General features: G+C 39.5%; 1 protein-coding gene across 1 annotated transcript in view; it reads left to right on the forward strand.

Moving 5' to 3' along the window:
- Positions 1-11,505: 11,505 nt before the first annotated feature.
- Positions 11,506-20,253, forward strand: part of KCNJ3 (potassium inwardly rectifying channel subfamily J member 3) — a 144,596-nt gene continuing 135,848 nt past the window's right edge. Inside the window, exon 1 of the mRNA XM_039221942.1 lies at positions 11,506-12,207. Coding sequence (XP_039077873.1) covers positions 11,506-12,207 — 702 coding nt within the window. The remainder of the gene's footprint in view (positions 12,208-20,253) is intronic.

Here is a 20,253-nt window from a genome sequence, read left to right on the forward strand (position 1 = left end):
GTGAATGGATCTTTCACCATCTTATTACAGAAAAAATAAGAAAAGTTTTGTTTTGTTTTGCTCCTGGGAGCAGTTTTGTTGTTGCTAAGAATGGGTAGGGGCTATCTTTTCATTGGACTGCCAAGAAGCCAATTTTTCTTTTCTTTTTTTTTTTCTTATTTAAAAGCAAGCACTTGGGGTGGGGTGGGGTGGGATGAGATGGTAAGTGGATTTCTTCTCCATTTATAGGCAAAGGTATCCTGAGTTACTGAAGGTACTAATTAGACCATGAAAAGCAGAACCAATTTTGGGTTACTTCAGATAACAGCCAACATTAAGAGAGGAGCAAGACAATGGAGGAGTGTAGGGAATAAAAGCAAGCATACTCAATTCAGTTGAGTTGAGTTTAAAAAATGGCATATGTAACTTATGAGCCTACAATGTTGTAAAGAAAGGTGGAAACATGAGTATTCTTTCAAACTAAGTTATTTCTTTCACTTCAGTACATGTCTGTAGCTTTAAAATCATTTGTGGGCTAATAGCAAATTAGAGGTTCTTCATGTGGATTTGTTCTTCATTTAAAGATAATTTTTTAATTTGTTTTGGACTGAACTTGAAAATATCTTGTGTGGTATATTAGGCTTTGTGATTTATGTAGGTTTTCTCATCAAATTCTCACATCAAGCTCCATCAAAGTGGTAGAAGCTGTTTCTATCTCATTTTAGCAGTGAGAAAAGCCAAGCCCAGGGAGGTTAGTAAATTATTTAAGATCACAAAGCTAGAAACTTCGAAGCAAGGATTCTTATGCCAACAATTCTATGCTGGCATCAAAGGTCTTGGTCAAGATCCTAAAATCATAGTGATTTAGATGACTTCGAATTGTATTTTAAGCATGGTAGGGGTCAGTATGATTAATAGAGTGGTATGTTAGTAGAACATTATCCCTAATAAAACAGTATCTTTTAATTATTCTCTAATACTTAAAATGTATGATAACAGATTTATAATAACCTTATAATTTTACTGATAATTTGATGAAATATTTTCATAATATACGTTTTGGCCCCAATGACTGATGCCATGCCTCAGATTTCTCACTGAGTACTCAATGTTGAAACATGAGACAATATGGGATTCAGGAATAATCAAGGGCTTGAATATTTTTCTCACCTTGTGTTTGTACTGCAAAGACTTTACCATTGTGTTATCTGGGTTTTCTCTGTTATCCAAACTTCGTTAGTAATTGCAGCATCCTCTAAAAATATGGATTCCAAATTCAATTCCAAAAGAAGGAACATTTTGAAACAGTGAAAAAAGAAAGAAGAAAAAATAAATGACACTTCTCTTTCAGTATGATTATCTACTTGATAGCAGAGATTCAGAAAGATATCTTAATTATTAAATAATTTACATTAAGTTGTTAGTCAATATTTTTCTTTCAGGAGAATTATAGTAGTATTTACTGTGTGGCTACTGATAACATATCTAATTTAATGGCACAGTTTAAATGAATTCTGATGTCTACATTGTCCTTCATCTACATTACTTTTTGCAATTGGTATGCAACCTTTCTCAGCCATAGAGGCAGCCTTGTCATTCATTGGTGTTGTCAAGAAGCATAAATAATCACTACGTGACATTTTGACACAAGGGTTTATTTAGTGATGTTTGCATCCTGACATTGACAGAATATGTGAGGACATTTCATCAACAGCAACTCCAGCCTCACAGAATGCAAAAAAGAATATGCACATTACTGGGAGCTGTGACTGGGCTCTGACCCCCTTTTACATTTTGCTTCTTTCTCTCCCTTTTTCTAATTGTTACATCTTTATTCTTTGATTTTACTAAGAAGAACTCACTGAAAGAACTTTCCCCAGGTATAGAAAATCCTTACATGATTTGGTCATTTCACAGCATGTTTTTTCTTTCTTTTTTTAATCTTGATGCAAAATGAAACTTAATGTGAAACAAAAACAATACTGAGATGTAAATGCTGAACAGCAAGCATCTTCTTTATGTTATGTGCAGAAGAGCGTGCTAACACCCATCTACTCTCTCTAACAGAGAAATTCACTAATTAAAAAAAATGATCTGTCAATCATTTCAGTTCTGTTTGGAGAACAGGCTTTCCAATTAATAGATTAAAATGAGACAAGGAGAAAGAGTGGCTGTAGAGAACCATTACATTCAATTATTACCCCATTACCAAGATATTTCTAGAGCTGTGGTATTATCTATGGGGTCATAATAAATAGGTCAAAACTCCTTATACGTGATTTAGATACAATTTTTACTTTTTAAAGTTTTACATTCAGATCAGTTTTGAACAACTGCTACTTACTCAACTGGAAATTTGAATTGCTTTAAGCACCTACTTTGTAAGTTGGAGGAGGTAACTGCATGACCAGGAAGTGGAGAGTTTAATGCACGCCCACTCCACCCCTAAACTAATCCCCAGGGCTTCCTCCATTATCTCATGGGCAACAGGAAGCTCATCTGTGGGCTACTGGGTAATCACTAACGTGGGTGAGTTTACATTGTCATTTTACTGGGTGAACTCTTAAACAGTTATCTTTCCCGGAAGGAAAAGCTAAATAAAAAATATTGAGAGTTTTCACCGAGTAAAAACTGGGAGGAAATCTAGAAATAAGCATGTACAAAAATGATATCTTAGTTTCTCGTGCTTATCATTTTTATTTCTGTAATTCCTCACCAACCCTTGCCACATAATCATATACTGAAAGCAAATGGCCAGGTCTGCTCATCCTAGCTTGGCCATTTGCCAATGTGTCCACAGATATGCCAGTGCTTTTCTATTGGCTTATCAGTCATCTTTGTGAGAATTTTAATTTTTTTATGCTCTTTCATCTTTTCTTTCTTCTTCCTTCCCTTTCTTCTTCTCTCCCTCCCTTTCTTTTTACCTTTTTAAATTTGGGACAGCATGACATATAGTAGTGAAGAGAGATGGTAAAGACAGACTTCCTACAATTCACATCTGCATCCAAAGAGAGCAGTAGAAACATTATTAATAAAAATAAAATTTAAAAAGATTTCTGGGATTTAGAATTCAGGGGCCCCAGATTCTTCCATTCATGTTCATTATTTATGATTGTAAGAAGTAGGATTGGATTAAACTGCAGCTCAAGTCACACTGTGACTTGCTTTGCCCATCTGCTTTTCCAATCAGAGGAAGAGCCTTCTGTACCTTGAATTTAGATCCACACGTGTTGGACTTCAGTGATGTGAGAGTCCAGGGGACCACAGGTCACTAATCCCTAGTGTGTCTCTGGTGCCAAAGGATGAGGGCTCTCAGGAGTTGGGAGGGAAAATGGATGTCTGTGTGACCTTTCCCAGGGAAGCTCCTCTACTAATAAGCATGAATTCCTACAGATCAAGGTTTCTCAATCCTGTCCTAATTGCTAATCACTAAGGAACCTTTTGAAAAATACTTTTGCCTGGGCTTTAAACCTACATAATCTGATATAATGAATGGTCTGGGATAGACTCCCAAGGCAAATCTAATGCATAGCTAGAAACTATAAACAGGGCAATTTGATTTCAGAAAATTCTATTCATCCTTCTTCCTTCCTTTCTAGCCTGGGTTACATGCTGTGAAATGTTTGAGTTCTCTTCATTTGTCATAATGGTCTTTGTGCCATCTCCTTTATTTTCCCATCCTGTCCTGTGGCCCAACTGCTCTACTACTCCTGCCTCTCTCTCTCCTTCATGCAGCTTTAATACTGCCTCACTTGGAGGATTCTGAAAGATATACATGTTTGTCTTTCTGGAGAATTATAGTAATATTTACTGTGTTGGCTACTGGCAACATATCTAATTTAATGGCACAATGTAAATAAATTCTATAGACTACATTGTCCTTCGTCTATGTTACCTCTCACAATTGGTATGCAACCTTTCTCAGCCATAGAGGCAGCCTGTCATTCATTGGTGTTGTCAAGAAGCATATATAGATGTATGTATATTCCTACCCTCTAGCAGACCACAATCAAAGCTGAGATCAACATGGCCATTAGCTATTACCTCTCCCAACCAAAATAAGAGATTTGTGATTCTACCAGATTCATGTAATTCAGACAAAACTGAAGATTTATGCACACATTCTTCATCAGTTGGCTAGACTATATTAGTATTTCTGGATATTTGTAACAAAACTTCTAGAAAGACACTGATAAATTCCACTTCTCTACTCTGACTGGCAGCCATGGAGGAGTGCTGCTTAATCTCGCTTCAAGAAGAACTTGCCTTTCTGCTGGAAGGAATACATTTAGCTGATAGCCTCCAGCTATAGCACCTTTCCCAATCTGATGTAGCATTCAGCAGGAATCCTGTCCTTCTGAGAGCGGCCTCTAACCAGTGCCAGCTCAATGGGTCCACTAGGACAGGGCCAACCCTGTTCAGTATGGTGCTATTCAAATGAATGACTTTGCTCTGGAGCTCCCCATTGGGTTGGCCAAGACTTTATCAAATTTGCATCATAGTCAGAGCATCTCTCTACTCAATTCTGCCCCCTCCTGTCCTTCTTATCAGTGGTGTCAGGTCAGCCTCACAGTCTGTGGGCTCCTTCTGCTTCATCCTCTTCCTTTTTTGTCTTTCCTGAGTGTTGCCTCCTAAGAAAACTTTTGCCCTCCCCGCTTTGTCTCAGTATTTGCTTCCAAGATAAACTGTATTGACACAATCTGCCAATCTTTTTTAACATTTAAAAATAAAGTTACAAAATTTGCATTTTTATTTTCCAGTCTTGGAAAACAATTCCAATCTTTTCTGTATACACCAACACGGAAAGAATGAAAAATCTACTCTACCAACTCCAATCCTGTATTTTTTCATCCAGGATTTTAATCCATATTTGCAAGGTTCTACAAAATGAGTACAATTTATTTCTCCTCTTACTACATCATTCCTCTTAGAAGTCTTGTCATTAAAAATAAATCTGCAGATTTCTAAAATAAAGTCATTTGGACAGAGGTAGTTTAATACTCAACAAAATGTTAGTCCAGTTTAGTAGGTTTGGAGAAGTCACATTTGCTGGAGCAGTATTTCCTTAAAATAATTGTTTCTCTGAATGTTAAAGCAATCCTCTTCCTTCAGGCACTTACCACACTGTATTCTTATCATCGTTGTTAATATATTTTGTTCACATGATGCTGTCCTAATTTCTGATCTGTACAACCTTGGCATAGTGCTAGGCACATGGTTTGTGTATGCTAAGTATTAAACTAAGCAATGTTCTTGTACATATTTTGATATCTGGGACTTCATTGATGTTCTTAGGGAAGAAATCCTTAGAAATAGCACTTCAACTGACATGGATAAGGACAGGAAATTGTCATGTTTCCTTGATGCTCTGCCAACAAACTCTTGGGTCTGATAAAACACTTATTATTATTTTTTGTGGACATTGAGTTCTGGAAGGCTCTTGTAAAAGCCCTTATGCCCTCATAAACCAGAGTACTCCCATGTACAACGTTGGAGTAAAAAGGGGGTTTAAATCAGGAAAACCTTGTTAAACAAATGGCTTCCAAGTGACAATGGCGTTTTGCCTTTCTCTGAATCCTCAGGCAGAGGCCAGAGTTTGGAGCCAAGATTAAGGGCTAGATGAGTCATCCGCCATGGTATGGCTGTGCCTCTATCCAAGTCTGCGCAATCAAATCTCCAACTGATTTCTTCTTTCATTTTTTTCCTCCTCTTTTTGGCAAGAGAGAAAATAACTTCAGTATTCTTTTTTTAGGAGGGTTAAAAAAAAAAAAAGTAACACCATCCTATTGCCAAAAATTGCATATAGAATTTCAAAGGGTGACCTCTTCCCAGATATAGCAGAACTTATGGTGGCAATGGAATGTGTCACCTTTTGAAGCATAAACACTTCAGATCCCAGGCCTGCCCATGTCTTCATTGTACTTTGGAGAACGAGAGGATTAGGAGTAAAGGAATATGAAATATGTCATTGTCATCTGAATGTAATTAATGTCTCTGGCCATGCAGACTATCCCATGGTGGGAGTCACAGTAGCAATAAATGAATGGCGAGAAGACAGACTCCAGGTATATGGAGATGTTCAAAGCCTTCCTTTTTTCACAGTTGGCCGATTAAGTAATTTTTAGAATTTGGACTTCTCAGGGGCAGGGTTTTTTTTCTTCTTTTACATTAAATATACTCTTCCTTACACTGTTCAGTTACATAATAGGGTGAGTTGCATGTGCAAAGTCATGCCTTTTTAGTATTAAGCCACAAAATCATATCCTTCATTTTTGAAGTTCTAGTTATTCATGATATTACTAATTTTAGACACAGAAAATAAGATGTTGCCAGAGGTACTTTCTGGGCAGACTAAGTATTGAGCTTGTTTTTAACTGAGTTTGTTGTTAAATATAGCTTTGGTTCCCCTTCCCCCCAAGAACTGTATGGTAGTCTCTTTAAAATCTATCACCCTATCTCTAAATGTGAGACTCCACATGATTGTGTATTGTATAGTTCTATTTTCCAGATTTTTCTAGCTTTCTGGCCTTGGCTGAAATTGTGTGCCTCTCCTTCCTTTGACCCACTCTGTTTACAGCGTTTCTACTTCAGTTCATCAGACAGCACCTGATTAGGTGGCCTTCTGTCATCTATTCCCCACACACCCCGCCTGGCCTCAGCACAGTGGGGCTGGCTGCCCTCCAGAACATCATCATGGGAGCAGCTGTCCTGACAGGGGAAGAAGAGTTTGGTTCATCTTTAAACATTTTCAAGGAGTTGGCCTCAATGTCACAAACAGGTCAAAGGCCCAGTCACATTTAAAGTGTGACATGATGGGATCCTAAAAAATATGTAACTTATCAGGCAGTACTGTTTCTCTAAGAGAGTAAGGACCTGAAAATGGCAGAAATGGGCATGTTTTGGAATCCCTACTCTACCATCTTTCTAGCTACGTAAATACCAACTATAAAGTTCCAAGCATATTGATTGACACATTAAAGTGGGCTAAAAAATTTTTAGGTTTCCCTAAAATTTTATTAATTATTTACCATGAGCATGGAAAAATTGGAGACCTGGTGTTCTGGTTAGTATCAAAATATTAAGAAGTGGACACTGGTGCTTGCCATTTTATAGAGGAAATCTCAGTAAATTCTGAACTCAAATATATAGACTGTATAAAAATAAATGCCACATTGCAAATCTAAGGGAATGGGAGTTCAGAGATGAGACAGATTACTGTTAGTGGCAGAAGAAAATAAAACTTCATGGAGGAAGTAGCACTTGAAATAAATGCTGAAGAAATCCTTCCATTCCCTACACACCAGAGATGGTGATTTGGACTCTACAGGGATAGCAGAAAGGATACTTATGTGACAAGAACACAGTTGAGCAAATGAAGTTAACATAGAGTATGTTTGGGGAACTGCTAAGAGTCGAAGTTGGCTGGAGCAGAGCCCACACTAAAGGGACAGTAGGAGATAATTTTGGAAAGATAGAGCAGGCCATATTTTGGAGGACCTTTGATCTCAATCTATATGAGAAGAATGACATAATGGAAGAAAACCCTGGCTGTGGAGCAGGAATCCCACACTCATTTCTAGGCACCTGGTGAGGGATAGCACAGTACCCAGATTCTGGAGATGTGGTATTCTGGGTTCAAATACCAAGGATTCCACTCATCAACTTTGTGACATTGAGCAACTTATTCTCTCTTTATAGCTTCAATTTGCTTCTGTTAAATGAGAGGATTAGACTAGCCCATGTCTCTTGAAGTATACAGTTATTTGTTTATAAATTTGGTTGTTGGAAAATGGCAAAGGTTCTTCATAGAGAAGTGGTTTTTGAAAAGTGGGAATGCATAGAAGTTTGGAAATGTAATAATCACAGAACTCTTTGGTTTCCATTCCACTGCTAAGCTTATGGTTCTAAGGATATAGATCTGGTAATATTGTATAGGACAGTTTGAAGGAGTAAAAGACTGAAGGCAAAAGAATCTTGTGATTTGGGCTTAAAATGAAATGGGGATTTGAAGAAAGTAGAATTTTTTTTTTTAAAGAGAGAGGAAATCATGAGAGCTATTGCAGAAGTAAAATCAAAGCGATTTGGCAACTCATTGAATATCAGTTCTAAAGCTAACAAGCACAGAATGTATCACTTTTTAAAAACTGACACATTCTTGGGGCTCCTGGGTGGGTTAGTCAGTTAAGCATCCGACTTTCGCTTAGGTCATGATCTTGCGGTTCATGGGTTCGAGCCCCGCGTCGGGCTCTGTGCTGACTGCCAGCTCAGAGCCTGGAGCCTGTTTCAGAGTCTGTAACTCCATCTCTCTCTGAACCTCCCCTGCTCACGCTGTCTCTCTCTCTCTCTCTCCTAGAAATAAATAAAACATTAAAAATTTTTTTTAAAAACTGACACATTCTTTTATATTAAGTCATATAATTGGTCTAGCGATGACTTTTAGTTCTGTATTACTCACAGAGGGTCAATGTATGTGGAGTTTCTAGTGATGCAGTTTGGTACGTGTTGTTGATCCAACAAATATTTATGGTGGCCTAGTATGTGACAGGTGGTGTCCTGGGTGTCCGGGATGTAGCAGTGAACAAGACAGACAAAATTCTTGCTCTTGTAGAGTTTACATGCCAGAACCGTGAAGGAGCAGGGAGAGAAACAGACAACTGAAGAAAACATTGGCTAGGAAAATACAAGTAAAATGAAGATGAATCAAGCTGATATGATGGGGGTACCTGAGAAGCAGCTAAGACCTCCCTCAGGAGGATACATTCATGTTGACAGCTGAATCACTGAAGGAGCCAGCAACATGGAACAGCAGGGGAAGAACACTCCAGGAAGAGGGAACAGACACGGTAAAGGTGCAAGCATGGGGATCGTACCTTTGTAGGTTTCAGGAGGTGAAGCAGCCAGCCTGGCAAGGGCATAGACACTTAGAAGGAGAGCATTTCACAAATGAGAAAAGAATCTATGTGTTAACAACAGCACGGGGCCCACCCCCAAAACTCATTCCTAATCTCTTGGCCTTGTTGCAACTTTACAGCCCAGTATCTAACATCCTTCACAGCAAAAATAGTTTATATTTTTCATACCAACATTGGGAAAATGTTAAAACTCCCAGGTTTTCCAGAGCAGAAGATTGAGGCTCAATGATGTTTAGCTACTTGCTCAAGGTCACACAGTTTGGCAAGGCCAGGATTCACATCAGGTCTCATGATTGCAGACCCACAGCAGTTTCCACATCCCACAGTGTCACTGTCACTTCTTATGTAATCCTAAAGAATAACAGAGTTACTGACCTCTTATCAGAGAGCCTGCTGGAGAACACTCTGTAACTCGGGATAGATGACAAATGACAATGAAAGACCAAAGGACAAGGAGAGTTCTCTACTTAAGGCTGACACGGTGCAAGGTTTACCTGCACTAGGGTTTAGGGCTAGAGAGGTAGAAGAGAGTACCTATTGGCAGAGAACTGGTTGAATGATTATGTGCTAATTTTCATTTGCATGGGAGTCTTACAGCATCCCTTTGCTTTTATAACACCATGATTTGATGATTTTCCAACAAAATCAATTTTATGTATCTGGGGGCTAAGTGGAATATGTCATAAGATATAATGACATTTTAAAACAAACATGAAACGTGGTGCATAACATGGGCGCTATATTAATGATTTCCTCGCTTTGCCCCTCATTAAGTTAACTGCCAGGCCTGGGGCTTTAAAATCCAGCTTTCTTCCCTCCATTACAACCACGCATTAACTGTGGACATACTAAGCATTTCTAATAGAACCATTTTCAATTTTCAGGGAGTATTGTGAGTTTTCCTATCAGTGTCTCCCGTCCTTTCCGTTCCCGTTCGGAGCCCCCTCCCCCCCCCCTTGCTACTTGCAACTCTTGAACATCTTTATTGTGAAGCCGGTTGGGTTCTGTTTATGGTGCATGTCCAAATCCACGCATCGGTTGAAATGAGCGCCCTAGTTACAGCGACTATTGTTACTTCTTTGAGAGTGCAGCATTTGCTGCTTGCTGGGGGCTTTCCGACTTGATGCGGGGTGGGGATGGGGGCGAGGAAGGAGAGTTGGCTGGCGGTTGGGAGCGGATTTAGTTGCTCCTCATTGGAGGGGTTCGCTTTTTCCTGAGCTGTCAGACACTGCGGGCTCAACTGAGGCGCGGAGGTGCAATTCAGGCTGGTGGAACAGCGGGGGAAGGCAGGGACAGGCGGGGCTGGCGCGGCTCTGCAGCTGATCACACGCACCAGCACAGACACCGCTCTCCCGCCGCCCCTGCTCGCGCCTCGCATCCACCACCCGGAGCCACCGCGGCGCGCACGGGGAGAGGGGGACCGAGGAGGGGAGAGGCAAAGGAAGCACTGTGAAGCAACAGAAAAGCTGAAGCGGCGCTAGTATTTAACCTGAACGTCTGACCAGCAGCTCCAGGCTCGAACCCCTTACAGCAGCACCGCCGTCCCCTGCTAAGAGAGCACAGCGCCAAGGAACCCTCAAGTCCCGCGCCCAAGTCAGTCCGCGCGGGCGCTCCAGGATCCTTCTGGTGGGGGCAGCGCGGTGCCCTCAGGGAGGCACAGAGCTTCGGGAACCTGTATCAGTGCCCACCGCGGTACACCAGGAAAAGTGGGGGCGAGGAAATCAGCCGTGAGCGCGGAGCGCGAGGCCAGGCTGCCGCTGCCGCCCGCTGCGCCGCCTCCTGCCCTCTCCCGGCGGGTGAGTGCTCGGGGTGCGCGCACCGCGGCGTCTCCGCTGAGCGCGGGGGCGGCCTGGGGGCCTCGGAGAGTCCGCCGGAGGGCCCTGGGGGCGCCCGCGGAAACTCTGCGGCCGGCGGACGCCTGGCGGGCGCATCTCTGGAGTCCGGAGCGGGGGACTCGGAGCCCGGAGGGCGTGGGTGGGGGGGGGGGGGTTGCACCAGTGCCCGGCAGACATGCCTCTGGGCGGGATTTTGGCCAAAAGATAGGAGGCGGGAGTGGCGGGGGGGGGAGGGAGCCGGGAGCTGTTCCGGGGGGCGGGCGATCGGGTAGCGGCGGGGAGGGGGGGGAGGGTCTGGTCCGAGCAGGTAGCGCAGTTTCGGCAGCCTGGCGAGTTGGCAGGTGGGGTGGGACTCGCCTGTCGACTCGTTAATTTTAAAAGTCAGTTTGGGAGTGCTGCAGCATAGTCAAGAGGGCCGTGGCAAGGCAAGAGGTGGCCCGGGATGCCGATGGGGGGGGAAGAAAAGAGAAGCCTCGAAAACCTTGGAGGCAAAATTCCGCTCGGGTTCCTGGTCCTCGCATCCCCCCTGCCTTGAGTGCGCGAGAACACTTTGTTGTTTTAAGGCTCAGCTCGGAGAGAAAGCCTCTGTCCCAGGGGAGGAGAGGAGTCCGCAGGGGGGCGGAGAGCACCGCTACCTGCCGGGTGCGCCCCCCACCCCGGGCGCGCTCGCTTTTGTCCCCCCTGTCTCCCCCGCCCCCACCTCCTCGTTGGTGCTGGTTTGCAGCGCTCGGCCCCTGCGCCTTCGCTTCGCGTTTGAATCTGGCTCGCCCCTCCGTATTATGTCTGCACTCCGAAGGAAATTTGGGGACGATTACCAGGTAGTGACCACCTCGTCCAGCGGGTCGGGCTTGCAGCCCCAGGGGCCGGGCCAGGGGCCGCAGCAGCAGCTTGTGCCCAAGAAGAAGCGGCAGCGGTTCGTGGACAAGAACGGCCGGTGCAATGTGCAGCACGGCAACCTGGGCAGCGAGACGAGCCGCTACCTCTCGGACCTCTTCACCACCCTGGTGGACCTCAAGTGGCGCTGGAACCTCTTCATCTTCATCCTCACCTACACCGTGGCCTGGCTCTTCATGGCGTCCATGTGGTGGGTGATCGCCTACACTCGGGGCGACCTGAACAAAGCCCACGTTGGCAACTACACGCCCTGCGTGGCCAATGTCTACAACTTCCCCTCCGCCTTCCTCTTCTTCATCGAGACCGAGGCCACCATCGGCTATGGCTACCGCTACATCACCGACAAGTGCCCCGAGGGCATCATCCTCTTCCTCTTCCAGTCCATCCTCGGCTCCATCGTGGACGCCTTCCTCATCGGCTGCATGTTCATCAAGATGTCCCAGCCCAAGAAGCGCGCGGAGACCCTGATGTTTAGCGAGCACGCGGTGATCTCCATGAGGGACGGAAAACTCACGCTCATGTTCCGGGTGGGCAACCTGCGCAACAGCCACATGGTCTCCGCGCAGATCCGCTGTAAGCTGCTGAAAGTAAGTGTTACCCGCCCCTTCCCCACCGGCTCCCGCCAACCCTCCAAGGCGGAAATTAGCTCACCTGACACGGATCCCCAGGCTTTTAGTCTAACCTGTCACACAGGTAAACCTCCCTGAGGGCACGCGGGGGGCGGGAGGGGGAGGATTGGGCCATGAGAGCACATCTGACTTCTCTTTCCTTTCCATTCACTCTCCCGCTTTTATTTATATTTATAATTCGGATGTGCTTGTATCACTTTCTGGATTAGGAACACTTACGGAGTGGTGTTGGCTCCTGGAGCCTTGAGGTAGAGTGCCTTGTTCTCCTTTAAAGAGTTTTTGATGTTGTCAATACACTACTCCACTGATCTTGAGGTACTAAAACTGAGCAGCTTTTATTCTGAAGAAATCGGTGCTGAACTTCCCTTAACTTTCACTTAGGGCTTTTCTTTACTCTTTTCTTCTTTTTCCTCCTAAGAGTGTTAGCAGGTGGATTATTTCTTTCGACTCCCTAACATTAACTCTGTGGTCATCTTTTTAACACGCACAGTGACCTGAGAAGCAGTTAATAATGTGGAAGAAACAACACTTGGTTCTTTCATATTTTTACTTTTACTAAATATTTTCCTAGAGAAGTATTCTGTGAAAGCTTGAGTGCTTATCCTGTCGAGCCTCTTGTTAATTTTATTCTTAATTGCCAGTTTCTGTGAAGCCTTTGTCAATTACAGATTTCACTTGGAGCTTTTCAGCATCCATTAAAGAAGATTGCTTCTTACCATTAGTAGTGTAAATGCTAGAAGAGATTGCACACGGAGTGTTTATTAAAGCAAGGTCCATCTAGTCCTTAGAGGGCACCAGTACAAACAAGAGAAGCCCACCCTAATCACTCACCCAGTTAGAGCCTGGGACTGAGGAATAAAAAGCTCAGTTCTCTCTCCGTGTGTCATTTAATTCAACTTTTTTTTTTCAGTTACACTTTTTCAGGTATCTGCCTTAGGTAGTTTTCAAATGTTCATAAATTGAAAAAGATGACTTCAAATAAAATCTTTATAAAAGTTGTCTAAGATTGCATAGAGAATCATGGCCAGATTCAGAACTTAGCATTAATAAAATGAAATCTGATAAATATTTAAGTTGAAATTTTGCCTTTGAAAGTTCAATTCCACCCTGAAAGTGTAAGCCTCCACTTACACTGTAGTTAAAAGTGCTTTTAAAAAGTTTGGCTCTTGTGTCATTTTCATTATTTGTTTATAAGATCTTAACCCGAGTTACTTTTCATCATGTTGCTCAGTAAAGTGTTAGAGTTAACATAGCTCAGTTGTGCAGTCACTGCACATCATTACACATATTTACTATGCTATGGACAGTAACAAATAGTAGCATTTGCAAAGGTCAGTGGCACATTTTCAACTTGGTTTTGATGTGCATGTTCGTTAAGATAACTGAATCAATAATTTGAAATCATGTTCTTTGTATTTAACTTCAAAGATCTGCATACTGATTTTTTTTCTATAACTTAGCATGTTGTATTAAGTGAGTTGTTTGGATTAGGCCAAGCATTTGTGTTTGTAGACATGTTTATTGTGGTGTTACTTGCATGTGCCCGTTTGTATGAATAGATCAAGATATATAATCTCTCTCTTTATGTTAGGCCTACCTGGAAGATAGGAACACCTCGTTAATATAGTGCAAACTTCTCTGTCAAAGAATTCATGTTTATGTGACATTTCTAGATTCTTACTAAGAATAGTTTACCATGTTGATTGGATATTGGAAATTTAATATTAGGCTTTAAAGGTCACTTATTGATGTTCTTTAGTTTTTCAAATATATAAAGTCATTTATTAAAACAGACTCTTTGGAGGCAACACATTTATTTCTAGGCTTTATGACATTTTGTCTTACGAAAGCCAGAATAATTAGAATTAATCTACGTACCAGTTTTTTTGTCATTTTGTGTGCGTGGTGCATCTGTGTGTGTGTGTGTGTGTGTGTGTGTGTGTGTGTGTGTTGTTTTTACAAAGGTACAATGAATGTGTTGTATCCAGTCTAACAGTGGTTCAGGACGCTGATAATGATTTTTATGCAAAGGCCGTGTACCGCATATACCATAAGTAGTGTTCTGATTAAAAAAAATTTTTTTTTAAGTGTATATATAGCATTGGCAAATTTGGAGCAGGGTGCTATATTAACACAAGGTGATTAAACAAAGTTTATTTAAATTAATATACCTAATATTCTTTTAAAAATTCTGATGATTTGTTAAAAGGTATCAGTGCTAGAAGTAAAAAATAATTGACATGTGGTGTCAATTTATATTTAAACAAAATTATGGTGAAATATCCTGCTTTCTGTGAGGCGGGTTGGTCAGCTCTTCAGCCAGCCAATTAGTGAAGTTTGTTTGAGTTGATTTTTCCTGTAGCCATGGTAATTGAAATGAATTCTCATATTTCTTGTCAGTTCCTTAGACTTCATTAAAAAGGAGTCCTGTTTTATTAGGGAACTAATAACATTCAACAAAATTAGAGGGGAGATTTGCCCTTAACAAGTTACTCTCATTTTCTCATAGGGACTGAGATGAAGTGACCTAAGACAGTAACTATATTTTGAAAGGGGAGCTGTACCATAATCCTCAAGTAGAATGCTTTGATACCAGTCTTTTGCAGTCTTCTTGTTAAACATTATTACACATATTTAGTTTCCTCTTTTAACCTTTGCTTGACATTTTAAATATAAGAGTTATTTATTTTTAATGTAGAGAAACACTTGGAATTTTAAGGCAGCAAAAAACCATAATCGTCAATGATAATTATAGTCAATGTTCTTCCTATTATCTAATTTAATTTCATTTATATTTTTTCTGTTGTTTTCTTATTGTTTGAATAACAACTTATTTAACAGTATTAGTATTATTTAATAGTTATAAAGTAATTTCTGTTCTTGGGAAGTCAGTAAGAACATGGATATGTCTATCTTATCTTTGTTACTATGAATTCTCCATGCATACTTCTTTTGAATTTTCTAAGTTTTGATTAAAGTTTTTCTATAAAACTTCTCTGTCTTATAGTAAAACAATTTTTTAAGTAATCTCTACCCCCAATGTGAGGCTAGAATTCAGGACCCTGAGATCAAGAGTCACATGCTCTACCTTTTGACCCAACCACACACCGCTATGTGAAAGCAAATTTTATTTCAACTCTTCCCGTCTTCAACCATGCAAATCTGAAATTTATTTTGATACTCAAATATAGATCTTCCAACTTTATGCCTGGAGTGGTTGGTCTTTTTTCTGCTCAGAAATAAAAAAAAAAAGCCAGATTAAATAAAAATTAAAGGGTATAATTGGAAGTTATTCTTTAAAATATATACGTTTTTATAAATATAGCCACAGAAAGTTCTTTTAATATGAATGTTCTTTCTCATTTCCTCTTCTCATCCCCATATTAAAGTTTTATTTTATTTTTTTCCTTTTTTTGAATTTTTAATTTATTTTAGTTATCTTCTTAAAAAAAAAAAAAAACCTAGACTATAGGAACTAATGAGTAGCCTGCTCACGTTAAGCTAATTTATCATCCAGTTGAAAGTTTTAATAAAAATGCCTGAGACTTGAGGCTGATGGCTCAAACTCTGGACCCTGTAATTTACTATTGGATTTAAAGCATTTGGAAATCTCACTTACACCTTTGTATACATCTAACACTAATGCTTAACTGTCCTTGATATACATCTTGTTAGGGAAAATTTAAATAATATTTCTTGATACATTATTCAAAAGTTTACAAACTTATTATCCAGAAGCCATTATGTATTTATTATAGGCACCCAGTCAAACTATATTTACATAAAGTAAATTTAAAAGCAATTATTGTTGGACACATATTTTGAAATGTAGAAATAAGGATACATTTTTCTCATGGCAGCATAATTGTATTTCTTCATATTGGTATTCATTGCATATAGTTACCTTTCTTTCCTAGAAAAGCAGCTATGCAACACTTAACTTTCACTTATTGAAAGGTACTGGTGTGTCATCACCTTCTGATGTATCGTATATATTCTTTTTGTATTTACCTTTAAAATTTTTCTATTTATGCGGATACTCAATTTGGGTGCTATCTGGTTTCCCCATATGAACGTGAGCAAGTGCAGATGCAATAAAAAACAAAATTGATTGTTGTTTTTAAAACCAATAAGTTGTTCATCCTCTTGACCTACCCTAACCTTGTGTTAATCTTTTAACCACAATGATTTCTGGACCATGTGATTCCTGTTTTTTTTTTTTTTCATATATTTATTAGCTTGTCTTCATTTCATACCTTGCACTGAAATGTAGTTATGTATTTGACTCTATGTGACTTTATTTTGTATGACTGACTCTTTCTACCAATTGGTCTTAGCCAATTTTGTTTTGATCTTGAGATAGTCACTTCCTTTTAAAAAATTAAATCCACAAATGAATACCTAATAAACACTTGTTCTTCTGAATATCATACAAATTATCAGTAAAAATATTAAAAAAGTTTAAGACTGAGTTCCCGAGAACTCTAGGGGCTAGATCCTATAATGGTTGGTGATTTTTCTTTAGATGGATTCATTATGTCTTTAAAAAGAAAGCACAGTTCCTACTTAGCCTAGCTTTGCTTTCTTCGACACAAGTACAGTAATTCTCCAATAGGTACAGAACTTTTTTAAGTAGAATTCTCATTCTTTTAAAAAATAGTAGTGATATGTTGTTTTGTTTTCTTTGTTTTGCTTTATTTTTAATATGATTCCTGAAAAGTACAGAGTGGCTTGTGCTCAGGGGAATACAGTGTGAACAGAAAGAAATAAGGGACATAAAGACCCACAAATAAACAGCAGTAGGTAAGAACAAATGATAAAGAGAAGTAGGAAAAGGCATTTGGTGGATTTGAGGGTGTTTGGTGAGTAGGAGGGGAAATATGCATGTAGGGTTACAAATTCTGTCCACAGTTATTATAAATTCCACAAAAGGCCCTCAAGGATTTATAAAGCTGTTCTTTCATTTGAATAGTATAAAAGCCTCATATAATTCATTACAAGATAAATTCCATTCCATTCTATAGGGTACTTTCTTGTCATTAAAATAAACATATTTATGGGATGATTATCTCAGCATTAAAAATTATTATTTTAAACTTGGTGTTGGTCATATTTTTCTACACAAGTATTGATGGGAGTTCAAGCTTATGGAGTCAGAAGAAATGTACAGTTTAATTATAGACAGTCCAAATAAAATTCTAGGTCCACACTCTCCTCTTCTGGACTTGAATTTTGATCTGAGTCCCAAAACCATTGCCAGAACTGCTGCGAGTCATAGGAGGACATTTTCGTTCCTTCTTCTTGTACCTGCTTTTGGCTTATTTCCTAATTTTAGCTTGCAGATAGCACTCCGACCTCATTTCATGTTCTTTGTGTTTTCAGCATATATTCAACACACACACACACACACACACACATACACACTCCATGTTTAAGAGGAGAAATGAAAAATGAAATTACAGATAAAATGGCAGGAAGTGGGAAGCCAGAAGGGCTTGCTCTCTCTATGTTGGCCTCTTTCTCTGTCTTTTCCTTTCCTAACCACTGGCCGTCCCTCAGTGCCCTTTTGCACTGGAGACTTGTGGGAGGTAGTGGGGCCCTGGACAAGCCTTAGAATACGATAGAGGAACATCTCATGAATCAAATGGTAGTGATTAAATGTTCTTTTCAAAATTCCCCTAGCCTCCCTCCGAGCTAGGAAAGAGTACAGTGGTTATAATTAGAACACTGTTATGGGTTAGAGACATGAGAGAAAGGCTGCAAAGAGATTGATTGTATTGGTGCAGTGTGTTCCTGTTGAATGAATGTGGACAACTGCTTGCAAATCTCACAGAAGGAGGATGGCCAAATGTGGGTCTGACTGGGCAGTTCTAAATGTACATACCAGAACTGTGTGTGTGTGTGTGTGTGTGTGTGTGTCTTTGGACATGTACTCAACAGTCTTTCATCTGTAATATGAAAACTGTTGTCTATAAAGTCTATGACATTGATAGTCCCTTTCAGGCATCTGTGACTTTTGAATATTTTTCCACCTTTAGTCAGAATTTGTAGTTGACTATCTTGTAGGTCTCTTTTAGACTTTAAGGAAGTTTAAAGTCATTTTCTACATAATTAAAATGTGTCATAAAAATACTACTTTTAAATAGCAATATTTTTATAATGAAGAATAACTTAGAAATTCTTGCTGCATATATTCTACTTATAATTTTTGTACAGTAAATTTAAATAAACTTTAAACCTTAGATTTCTTTGATTTTTTTCTTAACCCTCAGAATTTGTAATATAATCAACCAGAACGGTTTTAAAATGGAAGAAAGGTCCTTATTTTCTTCCCCAGATTCCATGCAATTGAAAACAAAAGTTTTATGGAAGTCATCCTCAGGTCCTAGTGTTTTTAAATTGAGTTCTAAATTTTTGAGAATTACAAATTTTCAATGAACTGTTTTTTTGGTACCTTTTTGTCACTTTCTTATTCATTTAATCCTTTTATGCTTCTAAATGATTATTTCATCAAAGTAAATTAACCTTAGTTAACAGATTTTTAGAAATTTTAACAATTTACTAACATCAATGTTAGTCTCTAGCAATTATCTTTAATTATTATTGATCCTGACTGCATTTATTTATACATTTTTATCTAGAAAATTATCATGGTTCTGTATTCCCTTTAGGATTAGGAAGTTTATAGAGCTAAGGAAAATAATGCGGACCATCAGCAAACCACTCTATTAATGTAGGATTTCTTCTCAAAATTCTTAAGATGACATAATAAAGAAAGGTTAGCTTGATTTTTATCTACAGTTTTTCTGCCTGTTATAAAAATTCCTGGGTGAAATATGGTAATTGGTAGCTAAATAAGAAAACTTGAAACTGATGGAATATCAGTGCTACTGATTTATCATGTATTCAAGGTAGAGATCATACTTTAATTTTATGAAGGCACATACATAGCTCCCCTTCTTTCTGTCTTTCCTTTTCACTTACATGTGTATGTCAGTTCCTTGAACAAAAGTTTTCTCCATTTATACAAGTTGAGAGACTTAGAACTAACATAGGGTTCCCCCCCCTTTGCTCCAGAAAAATCTCGAATTGCACCAGAATTAGAAGAGCCTAGATTAGAATTCCTTGTAAGCCTATAGTAAAATGTGTATGCTTCTGAAAATGTATTTGGTAAGCATATGTAGGTTTCTGGAACATTGTAAGTATTTGGCTGAGCACTGTTGGGATAACCTTGCTCTAGCCAGGAGCTCAGAATTCAATCTCAATACTTCCAGCACCTGCCACACTCAAACCACACCCCTCCCTCCTCTAAATAGATCATCTTTCTATTTAGTTCACAGTCATTGATAGGCTTCCCAGTGTATCACAGGGTTAGAGAAGTGAACAAAAATCGAGGAGGTGAGCATATTTATAGTTGAAATATTTGTTGGCCTAACATGAAGGACGAAGACCTAAAAGATAAAGTTACGGATACCTATCGTGTCTCAGAGTCATTTAAAGAAACATTAAATTATATGGCATCCACTGGAAAATAATTTTCAATGAGTATACAGGGAATTTTATCTGAAAAATATATAAGCATGGAAACCATCCTTCAAAGTAATGGAAGTGCTACTTTCCACATACTGTCACATAATAGGTACAGTGTCAACTTTGTTTCTTCTATGACTTGGATAGCATATAAAACATTTTGGGGAGGGAGAACATAGGCATAATTATACATAGGTATAATTTTGAATATACAGAACAAATTTTTTAAATCAGAACATTTATGGGTCTGAATGGAATAGACTCCTACGTATTTCAGTCTAAATTACCTATATGTGAATTAACTGATTTGCTAAAAATGGAATATATCTTATTCTAGGTTGGCATTCTCCTGAAAGCTTTTTTTAGGCTGCATCCCTTTATGGTTTGTGTTGAGTGATCAGAGAACATAAAAGTTAGTAATTATAGCCTTTTAGAATGTGGCACAGGTATAAATAACAAATATATAAAAAAGGA

Source organism: Hyaena hyaena, unplaced genomic scaffold, assembly GCF_003009895.1.
Source record: "Hyaena hyaena isolate Hyena2069 unplaced genomic scaffold, ASM300989v1 scaffold_1032, whole genome shotgun sequence".
Lineage (NCBI taxonomy): Eukaryota > Metazoa > Chordata > Mammalia > Carnivora > Hyaenidae > Hyaena > Hyaena hyaena.